The sequence below is a fragment of the Protopterus annectens genome, chromosome 6.part0 (genome assembly GCF_019279795.1).
Source record: "Protopterus annectens isolate FY-2018-M chromosome 6.part0, PAN1.0, whole genome shotgun sequence".
Taxonomy (NCBI): Eukaryota; Metazoa; Chordata; order Ceratodontiformes; family Protopteridae; genus Protopterus; species Protopterus annectens.
This window is the reverse complement of record NC_056737.1, coordinates 1,904,382,204-1,904,407,544: the sequence shown is the minus strand read 5'-3', so window position 1 is coordinate 1,904,407,544 and position 25,341 is coordinate 1,904,382,204. Positions and strand designations below refer to the sequence as shown.

General features: G+C 40.8%; 1 protein-coding gene across 1 annotated transcript in view; it reads left to right on the top strand.

Annotated features, from left to right (window-relative positions):
* Positions 1-25,109, top strand: part of LOC122804978 (motor neuron and pancreas homeobox protein 1-like) — a 212,797-nt gene extending 187,688 nt beyond the window's left edge. Inside the window, exon 3 of the mRNA XM_044075224.1 lies at positions 22,715-25,109. Within this exon, the coding sequence (XP_043931159.1) occupies positions 22,715-23,017 (303 nt within the window). The 3' untranslated portion in view covers positions 23,018-25,109. The remainder of the gene's footprint in view (positions 1-22,714) is intronic.
* The last annotated feature ends 232 nt before the right edge of the window (positions 25,110-25,341 follow it).

The following is a 25,341-nucleotide window of genomic DNA, read 5'->3' as shown; positions in this document are numbered from 1 at the left end:
GACGATTTGATAACAGATTGCACAACAGTGGGGATTGGGAAATTCACCCTTTTCCTCACTGTATTGCGATCTCAGAGTTGGAATATATAATATGCAGGGGGTGTGGGAGGAGGAGGGGGCTTGCCTCCCTGCAAAACTGTAAAAAATTGTGCTGTAGATGTATAATTCCAAGGGCAGCTTCAACACAAGTGCCTGATGGTCTGACGTCACCTCTTGACATTTCAAATAAGTTTGAATGCAAATGTTGAAGTGATGATTTCTGACATTCTGTAAAAGTGACATTCCCAAATTTGAAATGTCAATTTGGGCAATTAAATAGATTTTGTTTTGAGATTCAACATTCTCATAGTAAACTTATATAAATATATATAATTATGTTTCTTTACCATGGCAATGAACTTTTTTTAACAGAAAAGTCATATAAAAAGTTCAATGGCGATGTCAAATATTTAACAGAAAAAAACTCTGAACAAAAGTGATCACAAATGAAAATGAACAGCTTACATTTGTGATCACATAAAAAAGAAAAAACATTCCTTTTATGTGAGGGGGTGCCCACACCCACACCCTCAGAAATTAAATATACTAACTTCATGGTTGCACAACCATGGAGAAAGAAGATAACTCCTTAACTCGACCACTATAACCACTGATGAAATTTACCAAAAATCATGGCACATGATAAATGCATAATGCAACCAAATATACTATCTCCATATATCTATATCTGCAGTATATATCATAGTTCTCAACTGTCCAGATTTTTGCCTCATATTTTGGATAGTCCTCATAAAATTTGTGGTTTTCTGGCCAGTCACTGATGATTGAAATAACTAATGTCATACATTTGAGTTTCAGACATTGTTTTCTTCCAAAAATGCGTGCTAAGACAAATGCTGTTATCCTAGCAAATTTCTAAGTCTATAAGAGCAATATTTATAATCTGTCCCTAGTTTGGGGCTTTTGTCCCCATTTCTTGTGCTAAGAGGTTGAGAAGTATGCTATATACATATATATATAATACGTGTGTGTGTGTGTGTGTGTGTGTGTGTGTGTGTGTGTATGTGTATATATATATATATATATATATATATATATATATATATATATATATATATATATATATATATATATATATATATATATATATATATATATATATATATATATATATATATATATATATATATATCTACATACATATAAACATATATACATATATATATATATATATATATATATATATATATGTAATGTCTCTCTCACACACACACACACACACACACACACACACACACACACACACACACACACACACACACACTTTTGTGTCATCCATCACACTCACAAACAGCCTTTTTTTTACAGTCTCACATTTTCCAGCATCCTGATTTCTGCTCTCAGAACACAGCAGTGTAGTACAGAGATTGAACTAAACCTTGAGTCCTTACCTATAATCACTGCTTTCCCATACCTTAATGTTACATCAGCATTTCTTAGGGCTTATAATAGCCCACATTAATAAATGTCACTCCCTTTGCTCATAGAATGCTACACTACCCACAAAGGTTGAGAAAACCACAATTTCAAATGGTGGGAAATTATCTTAAGAATGTAAACAGACATTACCTAGTTATAGCACACACTTTCTTTATTTTTTTTTTATTTTTTTTTATTTAAGATGTCTTAAGAATGCACTAGATCAGTAAATCCTTCAAAGTGAAAAAATGCATTCATATTAATCAAACAGACACATATTTACTTAAATACTTTATAACTACTTGGATATCATTCACTGTCATGCTGGACAAAGAATGTCAGTATTAATAGAAGGACCACAGTGCTACATTATGACAAATACTTGGCTACACCATGTGGTACTTCGGAGCTTATATGAGAATGATTGTCATTAATTATCCTCTGAAAAGATTCTACCATGGATCATCAAACTGCAAAGCCATGATCATCACAAATGCCAGAAAATAATGGCTGAAACACAGAAGATCAAACTTTAAACAGTTGTGGCAGGGCAAGCCCCCATACATCCCCAGTGTGGAGGGCAAACCCAACCCTCCCCCCGATCTTATATATACCAACTCCATGGTCATAGCAAGTTGAAGAAGGGAAAAATCTCCCAAAATGAGGCAGTAATTTTCCTAAATGAGGGAATAATTGCTGGCAAACATTTTGAAATCACACAAGCAGTGATTTCCTTTGGAAAACAGTGATTTCTTTAGTATCATTTGCTTTGGGCAAGTTATATTTAAAGAATTTAATTTCAACCACCTTTAGAGGAGACCATCCAAACACACTCTATTTATTACAAAAAAGCACGCTGAACCATCAAAGTTTAATTAAGAAGTAACTAACGTTAGGGAAATTTAATGCTATGGTTGTTAACCCTATGGTCATATCCCCCCACTACAATCGTATGAGAGAAACAAGAAAGCCATGTTAAGAGTGTGACAACAGTGTTCTAATTAGTCATTCATCAGCATGTGAAAATGTAGCTGTGTTAACAAATCCATGAACGTCTTCATAATCCCAGTTCACTAACCACATTGGTTGCATCTCTGCCTGTGTATGTAGCTAAATGTCTTATCCTTATGTTTCTGCAATTGAAATGAGATTTTCCAAATGCTGACTAGCATTTGTTCTGTGTCAACCCCAGTTCTAATGCTGGTATCTAAATAAAATTCTTTCTGTTGTACTTCCGAGAAACGTAATTGTGAGTTTGGAATTAAGAAAATAAAAAAGCAAAACTAAAGAACAGTTATTGCTGACAGCTGTTTTTCTCCCTTGAAGTTACTTTTTGTATTGAGCTTGTCCCCTCTTTAACCCACCATGTTTCCAAGACATAGTGATCTCAGACTTTGAATATGCAAGTCCTCACTTTTTCACATTCAGACTCACATTAATAATTCTTGGAATTTAAAACAGTTACCAAATAAGGCTCCCTATTGTAATACCAAGACCTGTAATTGCCAACCCTAGAATTAGGGGGAAAAAAACAGAAACTAAAGGAGAACAGTGAATATCGGCACTCTCAGTTTAATGTCATTTTACCTATGCACCCCCCCATGGCCCCACTACTAATATGTACTAATTCCAAGATCATCAGACCCCAGAGAAATAGGATACATTGATTTTGGTTTTAGTATAAGGAATTTTTTCACTTTTAGTCTCACTATTATTAGATTCACATTATGAGTCTCAGCACTTAAAACTGATACATTGAATTCTAATCTGAAACTCTAACCACACTGTTTAACTTAGAAAGTATGTGTGCACATATGTATGTATGTATTTGTAAGTATATATGGTTTGTTAAACAAGGTTAACCTTGCTTGGCTGAGCACATTTTCAGAGGGGGCTCAGAGAAAAAAGATCCCAGAAACAATGCAATTCAGTCAGTAAGAGAACCAGTAAACAGCACAATCCCCCCAATCAAAACAAACAGTACAAATAGTGCAAGCACCAAGAAGTGATCACTACACCATAAAATGAGTAGCGAGCAGCAATAAATATATGAATACAATAGGTTCTCTCTAATGCAACAGAAATAGTAACATAATGAATACAGTACTACTCAGAGACAAATGATTCAATTAAAGCAGAAAACAGTGTAATAGAAGCATAATGAGGAAGAAATAAGCCAGTTAGCATGTACTAGAAACAGAAGAAGTGAGGTAGCTATACTGAATAAAGACAAATAGTATAGAGTTAGTGTCTTAAAGGAGTGGTAGAGAGCAGAAAATGAGGTGTAAACAGTGAGAAATATTTGGAAATAACCTTGAGACACAACATCTATTTAAATGTTTGAACAATTATGTGATTATCTAGTTTAGCTATGGGGATTGCTTACTAAAGTTATGTTTGTATGGATATGTTCACATACAGGCGCTACAGAATTAGTGTGGTTTGGTTAAGGTTTTGAAAATGGAGACACTATGTATAACTTTAAGCTGGGGTGACAACTTAAATCAGTTTCCTGTCATTTGCTAAATAAGCACAGTGTTTGCCCGGGTTTGTGCTTGTTTTATCAAAGCTCCACAGAGTTTGGCAACCTGCTACTGCTCTGCTATATTTATCTGATTAATCCAAGACATCTGTTGATCTCTGCAAAACTTAAGTAGAATTTTTCACTGTATATTGCACTGCATTTTACCATATCACTGCTTATTTGTGACTGCATACCTATCAGCTGAAGTCCCTTCTCACTGATATGTTTTTCCAGTTGGCTCAGTATCTGCATATACTAGTAGTTGATTCAAGACATATTTTCCTGTATGCAGTAGCTATTTGCTCAGTTTGTTTTTGTAATCTTTATAATATATCTTTACCATCTCAAAAGTGCTTACTCTTCTTTTCTAGACCTAACACCACTCTAAGTATTCAGCTGCAGTACTACCTTTATCTTCGCAGTCCGGATCTGAACTGTCTGCAAACACAAACAGCTAAAGTTAACTTTGAGTATGTGTCTACCTGTTTGAGCTAATATTCATTATCCCCTGGAGAGCACTCTGCTTTGGCTTGTAAGCAGCCCCCCCCCCCCCACACACACACACACATACATGCATCTTCCATTTTCTCTTTTATTCCCTTCTGTTAGCAAATAGTATCCATAACTGATCAAATACTGTGTGTTTGCTAATTTAAATTGAGACCACAGTAGCCCACTGATAAAGGTTATCTTGTTTTTCCACCTAAGAAATGGTCAAGAAATGACTCACAGCTTCAGAGCAGTCCTTTGACAATTCTGATTGTTTCTTAAACACAAACTTGTCTTTGCTTGCTCTTGGCTCAATAGCAGCAGTACAAAAGAACTGCCTGCTCACACCCTTGTTCTCCCCCTCCCCTTTCCCTGTTTATTACCTTAAGCCAATCCCAAAGTTAATAAATATTACCTGTGGCAGCCACCATTTTTAAAACTACAACCACTTATTAAGCACTTTATGCTCAGCCGTGCTATAAAACTTACTAAAACTGCCTGAACTGGGGCACAGCTAACTGATAGTTCGTGGAAATACAGGGTACCTACCTGAGTATCCACATTCACTATCATATGTTCTTTTATCAGTTTACTCTGTTACATGATTGTTTCCAGCCCCCTCATAAGAGCAACTAACAGGGTCTCTGCCTGCTTCGCTCCCCACCCTGCCCCCAATTACCTCCCGCCCCCAGTGGTCCTACCTTTATTACACACGCAAATCCCTCCCATCTTTCCAACAGCCAACCATAGCACTAAACCCAACACTACCTCCTCCATCTTCCCACTACTATCACTCCTCCTCAGCTAACATTATATAAGCATACTATACCTATGCTCACTGCATGCAGTCTCTTTGCATATCTTACATCCTACCAAAACTACATCATTCCCCCACTCAACGACTACCACTGTACTACTACTCACACCACCACTCATGTCTCACCCTCACTCAGCTCCCCTCCCACTAACTCAAGAACCATTCCTATGCATCCCCCATACCTATGCTCACTGCATGCAGTCTCCTTGCATATCTTACATCCTACCAAAACTACATAATTCCCCCACTCAACGACTACCACTGTACTACTACTCACACCACCACTCATGTCTCACCCTCACTCAGCTCCCCTCCCACTAACTCAAGAACCATTCCTATGCATCCCCCACATATTCTATCAACTATATTACTCAAACAAAAAGCATCCCTACAACTTAACATAGTAACCCTCCCACCATACCTATTACCCACAGAACACAATCATAAAGTTTCCCTAATAAATAAAAACATTCTAAAACTGAGAAAACTAATAACCTCATGCATATCAAAACTAGCCCTAAGTGGAGACATCCACCCCAACCCTGGCCCCACCATCTCCAACCCCACTCCTCATAATCAGACTAGAAACCACAACTTCTCCCATATTACAGCCAATAGAAAGCCAAGTGATTTCCTTCTACTAAGCCTAAATATTAGAAGTATATCCAACAAGGTCCATGAACTCCATGCCACCATAGACTTGTACTCCCCAGATATAGTCATCCTGACAGAAACCTGGCTAAAACCTTACATTACCAGTGAGCAAATCCTCCCTACCGGTTACGGCATACTAAGAGCAGACCGGCTAAACAAGAAAGGAGGCAGTATAGCTATAATATTTAAACAGCATCTAAACAACCAGATCTTAAAATCATCAGCTCCACAAATAGGCAATGAAGAAATAATATATACCAACCTCAAAATAAACCAGAATAAAACCATCAACATAATTGGATGCTACTTCCCACCTGGACAAAACATCCCTCCACTAGAAAACCTCCTCAGCTGGTCTACCCATCATCTCCCCCAAGAAACTATAATTTTAGGTGATTTCAATATTGACTGGCAATCCTGTTCTGGCAACCATCCAACCCATCATCTAAACCTTCATGGCTTCACCCAACTAGTCCAGTTGCCAGCCAGGATAAATAAAACCTCCAACAAGCACACTACCCTGGATTGGATACTAGTCAGTAAGAGCCCCCAGTCATATATATCAGGCTGCTTATCAGATAGCCTCAGTGATCACTCCCCAACATTCCTACTCAAAAAACACCTATACCAAGCTAAACCTGTCACCTATCATCAAATACATAAAAAACTAAACTTTAACCCACTCAAATTCATCTCATCCCTCAAAGAATGTAACTGGCATCCTCTAAAGTACCTCAGTCTTGATGACGCAGTTGAATTTGTTAATACTACCTTCCTGAGCATCCTTAATTACCACGCCCCCATAAGACTTTCCAGAACCAAAGCACAACCCTCCCCATGGCTACAGAAAACCACTAAGTCAGAAATGAAAAACTGGGATAAAGCCTGGGAGCACTGGTGCAAAACCAAAACCCCCTCAACTAGACAGAAATTCCTAGAGCTACGCAATAGATTCAAAAAGTTAAAACAGAACAAATTCCAATACTACCAGTCTGCCCTAGACTCCTCCCCACACAACCCCAAACAATTCTGGTCCTCCATAAACTCCATCCTCCACCCAGGTAAAGTCAATACCCCTCTTCCTAACATCCCTCACTCCGACGAAAATATTGCTACCTCATTCAACACACACTTCACACAAATCATACCATCACTAGCTAGACAACACAACCCCCCTCCCCTCCAACCCACGCCTTCAACTATTAATATCCCCACTGTCTTCTCTTTTTCTCCTGTTCCTAACTCCAACATAAAAAACTCTTAACTAAACTTAAGCCCACCAAATTAGCAGCAGACAACCTCCCAAGTGAATACCTACAAATTGCAGCTGATGCTCTGGCCTACCCACTATCCATCTTGATTAACCGATCTCTGTCCGAAAGTTACATTCCCACACTGTGGAAAGTATCACATATAATTCCCTTCCACAAAGGCGGCCCCTCCACAGAACTAACCAATTACCGCCCCATAGCTATTCTCTCTCCACTCTCCAAAATACTAGAGAGATGCATTCACTCTCAGGTCTCAGACTACCTCCTTACTAACAACCTCCTTTCCAATACTCAGCATGGTTTCTGACCAAACCATAGCACCACCACTGCCTTACTCTCCTTTACTAACACTATCCTTCAGCATAAAAACAATAGCTATCTCTCCTCTGCTACTTTCCTAGACCTATCTAAAGCATTTGACATGGTCCCACACAATCAACTCATCTCTGTCCTCAGTAACCTATTCTTCTTTCAATCGGTCACCAACTGGTTTCAGAGTCACCTGTCTGACAGACAGCAATCTGTTGTATGGCAGAATTACATATCTCCCCAACTAACTGTCTCTATAGGGGTTCCCCAAGGATCCATCCTTGGACCCCTAATCTTCTCTATTTTCAACAATAATCTAGCCTCTGCCACCAAACATGGCACACTCATACAATATGCAGATGAGTCAATCATCATCTGCTCAGCCCAGTCCCTACACACACTGCAAAAAGTCACACAAGAAGCCTTTTCCTCTGTTGAAACTTGGTTATCCGATGCCCAATTAATACTCAACCCAAACAAAACTAAACTACTCATCTTCCAGCCCACCAAACATACTCAAAACAACTCTCACTTTAACATCACAGCAAAAGACAACACCACTATATACCCAACAGAACACACCAAATTGCTAGGAGTGGAACTAGACAATAAACTAAAATTTGATATTCGCATATCCATAATCATACAAAAAGTCCACAAAAAACTAGGAGCGTTATACAGAAATAAGCAACTTCTCATCAAAGCAGCAAAGATTTCAGTAGCAAATTCCCACCTAATCTCCACCCTACTTTATGCCTCTCCGATATATACCAACCTAAGGCAATGCAATCTAAACAAGCTCAAGACCTGCTACAACAAAATCTCCAAATTCGCCACAGGGGCATCCTACCTTAGTCACCACTGTCTCTCACTTGCTGAACTGGGCTGGCTTGAACTCCCTCACCTCCTTCAATGGTATCAACTCACACTCGCCCACAAACTAGTAAACCATCCACTAAAAGTCCCATCCCTCCAGAATCTACTCCAACCCTATCGCACCACCAGACCACTGAGATCCAGAAAGAAAAATAACTTACAGGTCACTAAAGCCAATAACTCTGCTGGAGAAGCACTATTCTCTTGCACCATAGCCAAATTATGGAACTCCCTCCCACCCACAATTACCTTCATACCATCATGCACACGCTTCAAAACTTTAGTAAAAGCACACCTAAAAACATGCTGGCTATGCCCTTGCAACTCCCCCTCTAATATCACCCACCCCATCCACCCACTACCTTTCTTTCCACCCCACTAACTACCTCGATTATAGCAAGCTCGGATGCTCATAAGCCTAACTACTTATTATACAGCAGGAACTTCTTATTCTAACAATTGTTAATGTCTGTTATGTACTTCACAGATGATAAAGATTCTAGTTGTCTACTGACATACTATGTTCTTCATCTGTAACTATGTTTGCAATTGTTAATTGCTATGTTAATCAAATTGTTAATTACTATGTAAATCCAATGGAACTACTGTCTGTATATTTTAACTGTGGAGCTTTTCTCCCCGGGCCTCCACTGAAAATGGATCTACGTCCAGTTGCACACTCCCGGTCAAGAAATGTAAATTAAATAAATAAATAATTTGAACTGTTTTTTTTTTTTTTCTGAAATTGTTGCACTTTGTTTACTGTAGCATAGACTAGATTCAGACCTGCTGAATCTAGTTCTGTTTGTGTAACTTGAGCACTAAACTAGGCCATCTTTTGTTGGAGAGGGTTCCCCTGCAATCTAGTGGCAGGAGTGTGCAGCTAGAACTCGTCTAATTGAAAATTGCTGGAACAGGGCTCAGTTTTGAGCTCTTTTATTGGTTAGTTTGTTTAAATCAGCTTGCTCTCATTTGCTACATAAACACTGTGTTTGAGCAGGTTTGCACTTATTTTTGCATCACTCACTGCCAAGCAGAGGTGGGCACCATTGGTGGTTATGGACGCAAACACGTATCCTTGCAAATTTTCCCTTGGTATGCTGCAGGTGCTCCTTCAGTGAGTTCTCACAGTTGTCTCTCACTGACAAGTGATACATTCAGTGAAGCTCCTAAGGTACCAACACAGATCCTACCCACTAGTCCTTCATATATTTTGTCCACCTCTCCTGTCCTTTACTTTCCCTGGACCTTCCTGTCCTCTCCCTGTTTTCTGACCACTTCAACTTACCTAGCATTATGGACGTATAATTTCCCACAGCTTCTCTAGCCAGCCTGGTTGATGTGGGCATCCTGTGGCAATGTAGCAATTGCCTAATGTACACTGAAAATCCACTATTTTAGTCTATCCAAATTCATTATGTTTGAGATGCATCTACATCAAGAGCCTAGAATGCAGGCTCTCTCACTTAGTCAGTTCATGTGATACTAAGCAGGCTGGCAGCATGCAAATCTCACCTCCTGCACCTACCAGACCAACAACACATAAACCTATATATGTGGAGATCCTTACCAGAATCTTGCCTAAACATCAGAGACCTCTCAAACACAAACACATGCACGATTCACATAATACATGCTCTGCAGAACATAGTACACCAGTGTCTCACCAGTCAAGCCCTTAAGACATAGCACAAAAACAAACATCTTGGTCATAGGCGACTCAATTGCGAGACATACAGATGTCCCTCTCACCAGGTTGGATAAGGAAAAAGTCACGGTCAGCTGTCTGTCAGGTGCCAAGACCCAGCAAATCACAAATGCACTCAAGTCTGTCAGCAACAGGCACTGTTATGATTCTGTCATAGTCCATGTTGGTGTGAATGACTTGAGACACACCTCACTGGACTATAGGAAGAGAGATATGACTGAGCTCTGATTGTGTCTCAGGCAGGTATGTCCCTAGTCTTAAGCAGCATTTTACCTTTGCCTAGGATATCTCAATGCAAACAAAAAATGATTGACTTAAACTATTGGCTTAGTTTCTGGTGTCATTCAAAGGAGATCCAGTATGTGTCAGCCTGAGATGACATGGTCAACAGACCTCGATTTTTTGCCAAAGATGGTCTTCATCTGTCATCCCTGGGATTTAGGTTACTTTCTAAGGTTCTTGCCACCCCATGGTATCTTTTTTAAGCAAGGTCACAAGAACAAAATTACAGATGTAAAAATACCCTCAAAAAACAACCTCAAGGTTATGCTGCTAAATGCTAGGAGTCTAAACCAGAATCACCATTCACTGGAAGCAGTCCTCACCTTGGAAGATGCTGACATTTGTGCAGTCACTGATACCTGATTTAAGGCTGCAGAGAGCACCCCAGCTAAACCAAGCTACATTTCTTTGTACGCATTCAAATCACAAACTGAAGACATGAGAACTAAAGGAGGTGGCATATCAATATTCATTAAAGATAAGTACACCTCTAGATTGGTTAAGCAGCATGATTCCCTTGAATTACTTTGGGTGCAGTTAACTGAAGGTAAGACTCCTCTTCAAGTCTTTGCCAGATATAACCAAACACCTTGGTTTTGGGAGACTTCAATTACCCATCAATTGACTGGGTAAATTATACATGTTCTAACTCACTTACCTAAAGGTTCCTGGACTTAATTAACTCCAATGCTCCGGACCAGCTGGTTGACACACCCACAAGTGGCTCAAACATCCTGGATCTGGTAATCACCAGCATGGGTGACCATTGCACCATCCCAGTGTGTGACCACAAATCAGTCTCGCTATAAGTAACTATAACCTAAGACCCCCCCCAGTTAGCAAAAACTAGACTAAAAAAATCTCCAAGGCCAATTGCAATCCCTTGCATGACAGCATAAATAGCTTCATACCCCCCCCCCCAACACTGATGGAACAGACACCTATGATGAGTTCTACACCAATGCTTTATACGAGCACCTGTACAATTCTGTTGACTCTGCTTTACCTGATAGAACCAGAGCAAGATATTCAAGGAAAAACAAGCCTACCGTGTGGCAACTGCCATTAATAGGCTATACAATAGGAGAAATAAATTGCGTTTCCCTAACTAAGGACAACCACAAGGAATTCTTTAGTTACATCTGTAACCTCAAAGGTAAGGCCAAGATTTGCTCGGAACTTATACTTAATGGTACTACATATACAGAACTTGTGGATATAGCAAACCTGCTGGCTGACAGGTTCATTGAAAACATCACTCCCCTGTCCCTGCCACATATACCCCAAAGCATCCCTAACACCTGTCCTCCACCTAGTGTCTCCAAGGAGCAAGTCTTAAAAGCCCTCTCCAAGGCCAAAAATACACGCTATATGGGACCAGACATCTTGGGCTGTGTTCTACACAGGTCAAAACAGGAATTAGCATCACCATTGGGCACACTTTTCAAACACAGCCTAAGCACTGGCTTCATCACAGTGGAATGAAAAACAGCTACCGTCATCCCTTTGCACAAATGGGGGTGCATCCATGAACCCTGGGAACTATAGACCCATTAGCCTGACCAGCCTTATCTGCAAAACCATGGAACAAATTGTCATGGAACTTAACAAAGATATAGGACATTTCCAAATGCTTGACTCCACCTGGTTTGGCTTTGTCAAGGGGAGATCATGCCTGTTAAACATGGTGGACTTTTATGAGACAGTCAACAAAGGCCTAGACGAGGGCAAATCTGTGCATATGGCCTAGCTAGACTTAGCCAAAGCCTTTGGCACAATACCCCACTCAAACTCACCCAGATGGGTATCAACCCATATATTGTCAGGTTGGTTGCAAACCGTCTCACTGATAGAACTCATACAGTCAAAATAGGGGACTCCACATCCTCCAGCAGACCCATAACCAGTAATTTTCCACAGGGATTGGTTCACGGACCCCTACTGTTCAGAATCTACTTCTCTGAAGTACAGACAAAAACTGAAGGACTGTGGCTGACAAAGTTTGCTGATGACGACAAACTGAGAGAGATCATTGAAATCCCTAGCAATGTCAACATCCTGCAAGAAGGTCTTATGCAGACTAATGACTGGTGCCAAAGTCATGGTCTTAAACTTAATGCAAAAAAATTCATTAACATCCTCTTTGGCAAGGGTGATGTTCCTGCAAACTACCACATCAATAGCAATATACTAAGCAAAATGTCAATGGTGAGAGATCTGGGCACACAGATCGACAGCAACCTTACCTTCGATCACCATGTCTCCACAGTTTATATTGCTCATCTCATAGTAAGGGCATTGCCTCCAAAAAAAAAAAAAAGTTATAACCCTACTGTACTCTTCCCTTATCAGGCCAATAATAGAGTATAAGACTCCCTTTGGCATGTTCCTTTCCAAACACCTGGTTGGGAGGGTGACCTAATGGTTACGGTGTTTGCCTTACAAACACAAGGTGCAGGGTTTGAGTCTCACAAAGGATAATTGGCTAGGCTTAAAATGGCTCACAAGGGCACTTAGCCTAGTACTAATCTATGAACCTGCAGCAATTGGAGAGACCACCATGGTTCCTTACAAAGAAAATCCAGGGTCTGCAAGTTCTGTCTTATGCGGACAGACTAAAATCATTGTCACTTTATTCTGTGCTGTACAGACTGCTCAGAGGCAACCTGTGCCTTGCATTTAGAGCAATCTCTAACCCAGCTTTAATGGAAATGCTGCACATTCACAAGTCAAATGACACATGGGTCACTCACTCAAAGGACCTTAAACTGGTATGTGACATCACCAGAACTTGCTGGAGAGAGAAAGATTTGTCTCACAGAGGTTGCCTCACCTTTGGAACAAGCTTCCTACTGATGTTAAACAAGGCCCCTCACTTGCCCTATTTAAGCATAATTTGGATGATTGGATGGTTAACCAGTAATTCACCCCAGGGGTTCCACCTGTGTCCCTCTTGGACAGGGGCAATAGGTGCTGAATTTCATGTCTGCTTGAACCAGACACACTTGGTAACATGGGTAGAACTTGGCTAGGCTTGTAAGGACCCTGGGGCCATTAGCCTAGTAATCTCCTATGATCCTATAATTCCGCTCCATGTGGAGGTAGTAGCTAAGTGCCCTATCACCTGTCTTAGAGTTGTTTTTTGTTTACACATAAGTAGAATTGATTGGATGAGTAAAGCTGTCTTCCTGTACAATGCTAGGTTACATAATTCATTGGGAGATAGTGTTGTGTGTATATCAATTTGTCAACAAATTTATTTTATTATTATTATTTTACATTTGTTTACTAGCAGAGTCTGACTGGGTGTGAATCCCATTTTCAGTAGAGGCCCAGGGAGAAAAGCTCCACAGAGATTAGTACAGTAAATACAATTCACAAGTTAATAAAGTACAGTACAGAGTCAGGAAGGTAGATAAAGCATGGGGCATAAAATAAGCACACATTGTGTTACAATAAGGAATACAGTTGTTAGAACATTTGTTCAGTCATATGGTTACATTCAACATTGGTTAATGCAGTAATCACATTTTTTTGGGTATGGGCATAGAAAGTAGTTGTAAGTTTTCTTAGAGGATTCAAATGCAATATTGATCTGGTAAGTGAGGCTACACAGGGTTGGAACAGCTACATAACCAAGAACTGTTTAAATGGGACTGGAGGAGTTTTCTGAAAGTATTTTTGTTTTCTGTGGTCCTAATATCTACCGGGATGGAATTCCATACCTTTGCTACAGAAGTGGAATGTTTTCATATAGCTTGTTTTAGTTTCCATGGTGAAATAATTCAGTTTCTATAGAGCTGAGTAATGGTAAGTGTTAGTAGGTAGACAATACAAGTTCAGCTGGTTACCATTCACTCGCTTTTTTCCACATCTTGATGTCTTCTATAAATAGGTTAATCCCATCTTCTCTGCCTTCTGTTATATTGAATGCAAACATACTTAAAGGCTCCAGAACAGATCTTTGTGGCAGACCTGTATTTCTGCCTCCTTCCTCTGTTAGCACTCATCTCAATGTTACCTTCTGTGTTCTTTCTTGCAGCTGCTACCCACCAGTCTAACCATTTTATCAGTTGTCTGTTCTTCTGTCAGTCTGTCTGTGGCCACATTTCCACTTAAGCCTCTATCCATTAGTGAATAATGAAACTGAAGACAGTTCATTAGGTAGGCCATGATCCTGCGCTGACTGATGCATTACAGATGTTCATCATGCATACAGCTGCAGTCATCACACTTGGGTTATCCTGCCGTCAGGCGGGTCCTAGGTCGGCCGAATTCCAAAGTCTAGGTCCGGCGTCGGTTGTCGTCACTTCTTCCCTGACGTCAGTGCGGCAGGGGTATAAAAGAGGCAGCAGACGCCATTTTCTTCAGTCTTTCTTGTCGCGCGGTGCCCGAAGCAGAAGCAGTTTGCAAGTGCCGGTCGGCCAGCTCCTGAGATTTACGAACAGTATTTCAGCCGAAGTCTTCTTTAAAGCTAAGTACCCCGTTGGGGAAACTTTTCTTGCCTCAGACCGATGTCAGACAAAGTTAATAATTGCATTGCTTGTGGGAAGCAAATACCGCATAAGGATTTTCACTCTTTCTGTATACCTTGCTTAGGGCCAGACCACAACGTCTCGGCCTGCCGTTTTTGTGCTAGGTTTAACAAGCGCACTATTAAGCGTCGGGCGGAGTTCGCCCTTCATTTTTTTGGCAAAAAATTTAATTATATCATGTCGGATACACCGACGCCAGTTTTAGGCAAAAGACGCAAGGATAAGGACCAACATCCGAGGCCTGCACCGAGTACTGAGACCATGCTTAGGCCAACTACCGGTTCTCCGGATCTCAGCGAGGCGCCTACACAGCCCCTGACTACCGATGAAAGTATTTTACCGGTGACTTCAGTACCCGAGGTCGCAGGTTCCTCGGTCTCCATTCCCACTGCAGATACCGACGCCACTCTTGGCGGGGAAACCAAAAATTTAGCGAGGCCTGCCATTTCTGAAGGTGTCTTCAGGCCTACCACATTTTCTATTAAATCCTTCACTAAATCTAAAGCTGCAATGAAAACTAAAAAACAGGGTCGTCAGACCTCCTCTCAAGGCCCCATGCCTAAAAAACAGATGCTTAAAATGGCTGAGGATTTGATAACTCTCATCAGGGGTTCTCAACCCCCCCTCAGACAAAAGACCCAGGTTGGAGGAAGACTGCCCTTCCTCAGACCAGGCTTCTATTACCTCAGACCATTCTGAGGACCAGGATTACGCCTATTCCCCTTTTGAAGATTCTGATGCTGAGGAGTCTATTCCCTCGGTCTCCCCCCTGAGGACTACTCTTTTGAGGAAACCCTGCATACATTGAGAGAGCACTTCCACTGGGAAGGCCAAGATTACTCAGATTCCAAGAAAAGGCTCAGGGAATTTCTACTGCTCCCCCAGCATAGGCCCCTAGCTATCCCTCCTGTTTTAGATATTTTGGATGATGTGTACGCAGAAGCCAGTCTTAATCCAGACTCTTTACCACCAGCCCCTGTTAAACCAGACAGATATTACAGGGTTCCTGATTCTCACCAGTTCCTTTATAAAAGCCATACTGCTGACCCAGAAACAATTTCACTGGGTCCCAAGGGGATTAAGGCCTCTACTGCTAAAAAACCCTTTACCTTCAGAGAGAGATTCCAGAGCATTAGAAAGGTGGGGGAAAAAGGTGTATACTTCAGCCACTTTAACCATGAGGGCATTAAACTGTCAATTTCATATGTTAAAGTACCAACAGTTCTTGTTATCTCAGCTGAAAAGCAAAATGACACAAGCAGAACAACCAGATTTGAAAGAGTTGCAGGATTTGTTGCATGGAGCAGAGCAAGTGGGGAAACATACCTTGCAGTGTGGTTTTGATGCTTTAGAGGCCTCATGTAGAGCTGCTGTCACGGGGTCTGTCATACGTAGACATGCTTGGCTCAAAGAGCAAGCCTTACCAGATCATGTCAAAGCAAAGTTATTAGATGCACCACTTCAAAAAGATGTATTGTTCGGTGTTAAAGCTGAGGAGGTACTAAAGAAAATGGAGGAAAAAGCTAAATCTATGCAAACAGTTAAAGATTTCTTGCAGGTGCAACCTCCACGCTTCAGCAGAAACTGGCCTTCAAAAAATTGGTCCTTTCCAGCCACGGACAGACCCCAAAGGGGCAGATACAGATGCCCAAGGGGTAGAGGACAACCTCAAGGATCTTACAGAGCTAGACAGTGGCAAGCACCAACCCCAACAGGTGGAGAAGATAGACCACAGTCATTTAGAAAACAGACACAATGACTTCCCCCTATGCCTGCCAAACAAAACTATGATGGCAGCACCTTTGGGTGGAAAACTGGCCTTATTTTCAAAAAACTGGCACATTGTTACAAAAGACAAATAGATTCTGGATATCATAGACAGAGGCTACAGGTTCCACTTTCACACCCTTCTGAAAATGAGAGGCATGCCAAACCTGCCACAAAATCAAAGGGCAGAAGCACAAAGACAAATTTCCACTCTCATGGCTATGAAAGCTATTCAAGAGGTACCTGCAAAAGAACAGGGTCAAGGTTTTTATTCGACTATTTCTGGTACCAAGGAAGGACAAAGATTGGAGACCCATCTTAGACTTATCTATTCTAAACACATATCTAGAGGTACCAAAATTCAAGATGCTCATATTACAGCAGCTTCTTCCCATGTTGGGCAAGGAGTCTTGGCTGGTAACGTTGGACCTCAAGGAGGCATACCTGCATGTCCCTATCAGACAAGATTGCAGAAGATGCCTCAGATTTCTTGCAGGTTCAACCCATTACCAATTCTCTGCATTGCCCTTTAGCTTATCTACTCCACCCGGAGTGTTTACGAAATGCCTGGCATCAGTGATTGCCTTCTGCAGACAACAAGGAATACAAATCTACCCATATCTGGACGACTGCCTGATCCAAGCAGACAGCAAGAACATTCTATTGCAGCATCTGGCGTTTGTAATAAAACTATTAAACTACCTGGGTTACACAGTGAACAAAAAGAAATCAAAACTAATACCTTCTCAACAGATAATTTTCCTGGGTGCCAGCTTAAATACAAGAACCCAGATGGCCTACCTCACGCCAGACAAACAAGAGCAACTGTCTCAATACTTCAACAAAATGGCAACTTTAACCAGACTAACTGTAAGGAAAGTCCTGTAGGCTCTGGGGTTCATGGCATCTTGCATCCTACTAATACCATGTGCAAAGCTGCATATGAGGAATCTACAATGGTACCTAAAAATCTTATGGTCTCAACACAGCCACAGCTTGGAAACAATTATATCACTCATTCCATGCCTTCAAAAGGAATTTTTGTGGTGGGCTCAAGCATGCCAAAGAAACACAGGTCTCCCTTTCTGTTTACCTCAAGCAACTCAAATCATCACAACAGACGTCTCAGACTACGCCTGGGGAGCACACATGGCAGATCAGTGCATTCAGGGAAAATGGTCCCAAAAAGAGAAGCACCTACACATCAACCAAAAGGAGATGCTAGCCGTGCAAAATGATCTTATGACCTTCAAAGACCTTCTGCATCCAGGCCAGCTATTAATAAGGACAGACAACACCACAGTCATGTGGTACATAAACAAATAGGGGGGACTCATTCATACCCCCTATGCAGGCAAGCTATGACCCTGTGGAACACAGCACTGGAATTACAAATTCAACTACAGGCACAATTCCTGCCAGGGAAGGAAAACACACTGGCAGACAACTTAAGCAGAAATATGACAGACCCAATGGAAGTTGCATCCTCAAGTCTTCTCAAAGATCACTCAGGCATGGGGACAGCCAGACATAGATCTATTTGCTACCCACAGAAATTACCAGTTGAAGAAATTCTGTTCAAGGACGTATCATCCACAGGCCTGGAAAGTGGACGCACTCTCTTTCAATTGGACAACATTGACAGTCTATGCCTTCCTGCCTCTACCTCTACTGACCAAAGTTCTATTAAAAACCAGAGCAGAGAGGCCACAAATGATTCTCATTGCTCCAGACTGGCCACGACAACACTGGTATCCCCTCCTAAAGAGCCTGTCACACTCACCACCATGGATCCTACCTCTAGTTCCTCTTCTGTTGTCCCAGCACAACTACAAAACCCTTCACAGCCAGCTGAAAACCTTAAATCTAGCTGCATGGAGAATACCTTAATTATCCAAAAGACTCTCCTCTCCTAGGAGGTGCAGGATGTTATCTTGGAGGCCAGGAGACCCTCTACTAGAAAAACCTACTCCGTCAAATGAAAATGATTTTGTTCCTGGAATCAAGAAAAAGGCCAGAATGCTTGGGTAATAAATATTCCTCAAATTTTACAGTACCTAGCTGAGATGTTAAACAGTGGCTTTTCCTTTTCCTCCATCAAGATCCACGCTTCAGCCATTTCAGCACAATACAATACAGATCCTCCTTTATTCTCACATCCTCTATTAAGGCAGTTCCTCAGAGGGGCAAAAAATATAAAGCCCCCACGGAAACCACCAGCCCCAGCTTGGGACCTCAACTTCGTATTGGAAAAGCTGACCCTGCCTCCTTTTGAGCCGGCTTCTTCAACAGAGCTACAATACTTGTCGTGGTAAACAGCCTTCCTTCTGGCTATTACCTCAGCATGCAGGGTTTCGGAGCTACAGGCCCTCATGGCTGTGCAACCATTCATCATTTTCCATCAGGACAGGGTTTCCTTACGAACCAACCCTACCTTCATGCCAAAGGTAGTATCCAGTGTAGCTCTGAATCAGACTATTCATTTACCTACCTTTTATCCAAATCCACAGAACAAAGGAGAAAGGCTACTACATTCCTTGGACATTCACAGACAACTTCGTTATTACTTGGACAGAACAAAGTCATTCAGGAAATCTGAGCAGCTCTTTGTGTCCTATGCTACAGGTGCTCAAGGAAAGGCTATTTCCAAACGGACTATTTCAAAATGGATAGCCCACTGCATATGCTTTTGTTATTCATTTCATGGAAAATCAGTGCCTGTATACATCAGATCCCACTCCACCAGGGCTACAGCTACCTCTGCAGCTTTCCACAGGGGGGTCCCTACCAAGGACATTTTGGAAGCAGCTACTTGGAGTTCAGTGCACACTTTCTCCAAGCACTATCACCTACCACTATACTCAAAATCTAGAGCGGGCTTTGCCACAGCAGTCCTGCAGGGCATCCTAGCCCCTCCTAATACCACTTAGTACCTGCCACCCTTACTTAGCTTTGGGATTCTACCCAAGTGTGATGACTGCAGCTGTATGCACGATGAACATAGTGCAGTTTTGTACCTACCATTAATGTAGATGTTTGAGTGCTCATATAGCTGCAGTCCAGGTTACCCTCCCTCCTTCCCCTCTTAGGACAGGACTTATGACAAACACCTTTAACATACAACCTCTTTGGGGTATTCCTTTATGGTGTATTTGCTTGCAACTACTGTTTTGATTTATCTACTTTGTATGTTTGCATAATATCATGTTTTGCCTTCCTTTCTGGGGGCACCTGACATCTGGGGCAAGAAAAACTGAAGAAAATGGCGTTGGCTGCCTCTTTTATACCCCTGCCGCACTGACGTCAGGGAAGAAGCGACGACAACCGACACCAGACCTAGACTTTGGAATTCGGCCGACTGAGGACCCGCCTAATGGCAGGATAACCCAAGTGTGATGACTGCAGCTGTATGAGCACTCGAACATCTACATTAATGGTAGGTACAAAACTGTACTATATATGCTCTCAGAATCTTTGGCCATGATTTCACTCAGTATCTTGTGCATGACTTTCACTTCTAGTACGATCGGGCTTCCTATTCTTTAATTCCTAAATTTTATTTTTGAATAAGATCTAGTGGTGTCAACCTGTTTTGACTATTGTGTTGGCTGGAACATACTCCCTTCTCGTTTCCTCGAGGAGTGAGCAGAAATGAAAAAGCTATTTTTTTTACCAGAGCATGTCCAGCCTCTTGGTTTGCCCCTTTGGTGTACCATATTTATTTAGTTGTTTATTTATTTATTGACATTTGTTAACCAGGAAAGTCCACTGGGCCAGAGACCCATTTTCTGTGAAGGCCTGGGGAGAAGAGCTCCAATTACAGTCACAAAAATAATATTGTATAACGGTATCTCAACAAGTATTGACAATGTACAGTGGTAGAGATGCCATCAAAGTATTGATTGAAAAGCATTTATACAACATCAAATCATTGAATTCAAAACCATTCATATCCAGTGGGTTTGTTTTTAAATCATATAGCAAACAGTTTCAATAATAAAGACTCTATTAAGCTGAGAATCCAGTTCAAATAGCTAGCAGTGGGATAATGTCTTGAGAGAAAGCAAAAACGTAGGGATAGTAAAAGAGGTGTAAGGAAGTTAAGAAGTACTAGTTGGTAGTGACTAGTGAGAGTAACTTATTTATGGTGGCTTAAGGAAGTGGTAGCAGGAACAGATGTGTTTATTGAGGCAGTGCTTTTATTGATTCTATCTGAGTGATAGAGGAGCGTAGAGCATTCCAAAGTTGGGCAATGGTGAAGGAATAAAGGCTTTCATTTAAGCTTGATTTTTGCACATCCCTTGCTACAGCGAAAACTGTTGCACATCTCCAGTCCTTTAGTATTACATTCAACTGTCTGTCAGCAACTTGGTTAACAGTTCCATGACAGGATCAGTCAAAATTTTGACCATTTTTTTCAGGATCCACAGAGTACACCATCTGTCCAAAGAAGTTCATTTTTTGTTAATGTCAGGGCTTAATCTCAATATTCCCAAAGACTATTGGTATGTAGGTTTTACCCCATCCATCCCTCATCAGCCATCTGACCTCTGCCCCCATTACTCCACTTCCATACCCTTGTCTGTATTCTGCATTTCTTCTCTTTCATGTAAACAGCAGCAACATTTAATTTAGAATATTTGGCTGTCTGCGTTCCTCCTTATACCTCCTAAATTCAATCACTAGCTCTGTTACTTCTCTCTTTTTTTTTTTTCCACAGCATGCCTGATAACCTTTGTCTTTATTTTGCTGGACATTTCTTTCATCCTTGGTCATGACTCCACTGCTTTCCTTAGATGCATTTTTCATAACTTTTTTTTTATACCATCACCCCCACTAGCTCTGCTTCTGCTTTCACTTCCCATTCTTTTTCCATTTTCTGATTTTTTTGTTCTTTTTTTCTACTGACATTCAGCCTGCTGACTATTGATCGGACCCATCATTCTACTTTTTGCAACAGCCAATCATCAAAGTTCATCATCCAAGATAACATCAAGGAACATTAGCTGGCCTTTTGCACAGTTTCCTGAACATCAGCCTTAAGTGCATGCAATGTCACAATGATAGCCCTCATTGACCAAAAGATGATCTTCTCTGCATGTGCATCTAATCTAGATGAAGTAGGCAAATGTATTAGTAGGTGAGAACACAGATCTTACACCTTCATGCTGTCTGTTGGGACACTTGAACTTCAACGGGTTGACAGTAGTGAGGAGGATGGGGCTAACCCGTTATCCCTCCTACCAGAATGGAAGTGCTGGGATTGGCTACTCATGGCGTCTGTCCCCAGCCAGCTCTTCCAGCATCCACTTCAATCAATTCTTGACTGTTCAGATCACATTCACTGCTTTATCACTCTGCCCCATGAATACTGCTTCCCTGCATAATTCATCTGCTACATTGTTTTTCTTCTTGTTTTGGACTTTCTTTTTTTCCTGTATCTCTCCTCCATTCCATCCCATCTGCTTTTTTAATGATTTCTCAAAGCTTCTTTACCGATTTAGTCACATTCCAAACCCCATGTTAGTATTTTTGTTATCCTCATTCTAATCTTTGTAATCCTGTTTATCCCCATGCAAGACTGAAAACAGGACCAGAGATCAACTCTGGTTAACAAACAAACAAGATCAAATAAATTAATAAATTCTAGTCTGCATCCCTAACCGTGGTGTATATTTTTAGTTACTGGACTTTTCTCAGCAACAGAAATGAGTTTTTGTCTCTTAGTGACCCTTCTGTCTCCCCTTTTGGCTAGATGAAGGAGTATGGAAAAAGAATAGTTAGCATTTTCAGCCTCAAATGTCTTATAGGCTACTTAGACTTCCATGGCCAGTGTGCAGGAACTTTTCGAGACAATAAGGTTGGGCTAATCCTTTCAGGTTTTTCTAGTCATTAGCATGATGCTGATACAAAGGTTTAAAATCAAAATACTTAATGATTTGTATTGTTTAATGTACGATCATGTTGACTTGTTTCTTTCTCCCTTTCATGTAAATTATGCAGGTGAAGATATGGTTCCAAAACCGAAGAATGAAATGGAAGAGAAGCCGCAAGGCAAAGGAACAAGCAACACAGGCAGAAACTGAAAGGCAGAAGGCTCCTCGGGCTACAGACAAGTTGGTCAGTGAGAGTTCAGCAGAGGATGCTCCTGATTTCAACAGCAGCCAGAACCATCGACATCCTCATCGTCCTGTTCATCACCATGCCACAGACTACCTTGAACATAGAGCAGATCTCAGCTACAGTCCACACAGCTCAGAGGATGAACTCTGCCCTACAGACCAAGAACTTGGCATGGGCTTATGAAATAACCAGTCAGACTTCTATTTTTTTAAACTTGTTGTAAACAATTTACTTTTCCATTTGCAAGGTTACTGGAATTCCATTTGTTTAGTAGGCTTCAGTAATCATGCCCAGACTGGTCTACTGCACAGATATGGTGCAAATGAAATACAAAGAATAACTATGAACAAATAGCCTTTATTGACCTTTTTCCCCCAGGCAGGATGTTCACCCACTTAAGCACTATAAACCAGTATGGCCTTGCTAACCTACATCTTCTGCAGAGCCTTTCATACTGTGGAACAACATTGATCTGTCTGTTCAGAAGGAAAAAAGAAACAATGTAAATATGGACAAAATAATGCCAAGAAATGTCCACAGCTTTTGTCCTTCAAAACTGATTAGTAAGAATGTGATTTTAATTTATTTGCATTTTAATTGTATTTAAATTTAATTATAGTTTGTGTGTAAAAATATTGGTAAAAAGATACCTCCTGGATGTTTGTAAATTCTTTGAGCAAACCACTGAAGTTTAACCAAAAATCTTGTGATATAGATGGGGAAAGAAAGAAAGAAGTAAGGAATAATTGTAGAGGGACACTGTATTCCCATTTATAAAGCCTTTTGGGTGCACACTGTAGCCTTTCCTGAGCCTAATTAATTCTGCAGTTTGGTGAGTACAAGTAAAAACTAAAGTAAGTTGTTCAAGGACATAATGAGCCAAGTGGCATGAATGATAGTTGAACCCTAGGTTCAATGGAAGTGGCTTACACAGTGTGTTCTGCAGTACTGCAAGGCTGATCACATGTCCTGATGGAAAGTGAGTTGTTCCAAGTCTTGTAAACGTAAAGAGTGACATGTCATTTGCCAGAACAAAACCACAGGTCTCCAAACTATTTGCTGATTGGCACGAACCATTCATGCTGCACGTTTACTGTACAGATTGTTTCTCTTCTATAGCTTTAAATCTGCTATGTACTTATTTGCTCATTCCCATTCTGTTTGTGTTGCTGTGCTGATGGGTAGTATTTTGCAAATAAAAAAATGGAAGATTTTTTGAGAGGGGGAATAAACAGATGAGATTTTCCGAAGTCCCTTGATACCAAGCTAAGTGACTGCTGAAGAGTACACAGTTTCTGCTCATGGACAGACCGTTCAGAGTCTAACTGTCATGGAACAGCAGAAAGAAATGTGAGCTTAACACTAATACAAGAGAAACAATGTCAATTTGTCCCAGATTTCTCTCTCCATATTACTAATACATGGCACTTCCGTCAGCACCTACCCTGAGTCCGAGAGATACCAGTATTTCTATGAATATTGTGCACTTATTGTATTCTACTCAGACATAAATTTTAGTACTGCTCTCTACTTCTGTCTGTGCAGGACAGTTTGGTCTGGTAGGATTGTTCCTTCTCTTGACTCCTGCTCTTCTGTCTTCCAAGGATGATAACCATGTGAGAGTAAATTCTCTCTCATCAGATGGCTTCAGTTCCAGATAACCAGTGTAATATCTAATCCCTTATACCAGGTGGAAAGACTGCTGCACTGAATAAAACCTAGGTGACTTGCTTAACCATCCATTCAAATTCATAACCAGGCAAAAGTCAGCATTTGAGTCTCTGACTATTTTTCATAGGCCAGTTTTGGAGACGAAGATGTTGAATGTTACAGTGATAGACATGTATTTGGTTCTGGTTAAAATATGTAATAAGGATGCCCTGAACTAACAGCCAGTAAGCTAGATATCACTGCATTCACGTTTCAATAATTTCTTAGCCTGCAGCAAATGTTTTCCATCATTTTTATAGAAATTATCATATTTCTGACATACGTATCTCTGTCCTCAATGCACTTCTCATATCCTCATCTGTTGTTAGAAAACTGCTTCCTCACTTGTTTAACAATAAATGATTTGAGTCAACAACAATGAAAAGTCAAATGAAGTGTTTTAAAACACTCCCTGTGCATGTTACTTTTTGACTGTATGATAATCACCCCCATTTCTTGGGTAGCAGCAGGCTGTGTGATACAAATGCATCCTTGTATGTTGCTGGTTCTGTGTATGAATGACCAGGGATAATGAGGCTTACAGGCTTTTTTTGGTATGTTGATAATGAGGGCAGGTGATAATTTCTGCTTAGAAAGATCTGATGCTATTTATATAACCTGAGTCATATTAAATACAGTACCACAAGAAAATGAAATATTTTATCTGTCAAATGTTGTGACTTCCTATCTGTCTTTCTTTTTCTGCTACACACACAGTAAATAGTTGTCCACTACACATAATATAATTGGATATACATATTTAGAAGAACCTAATTTAAGTTGTAAATTTTGCCTCT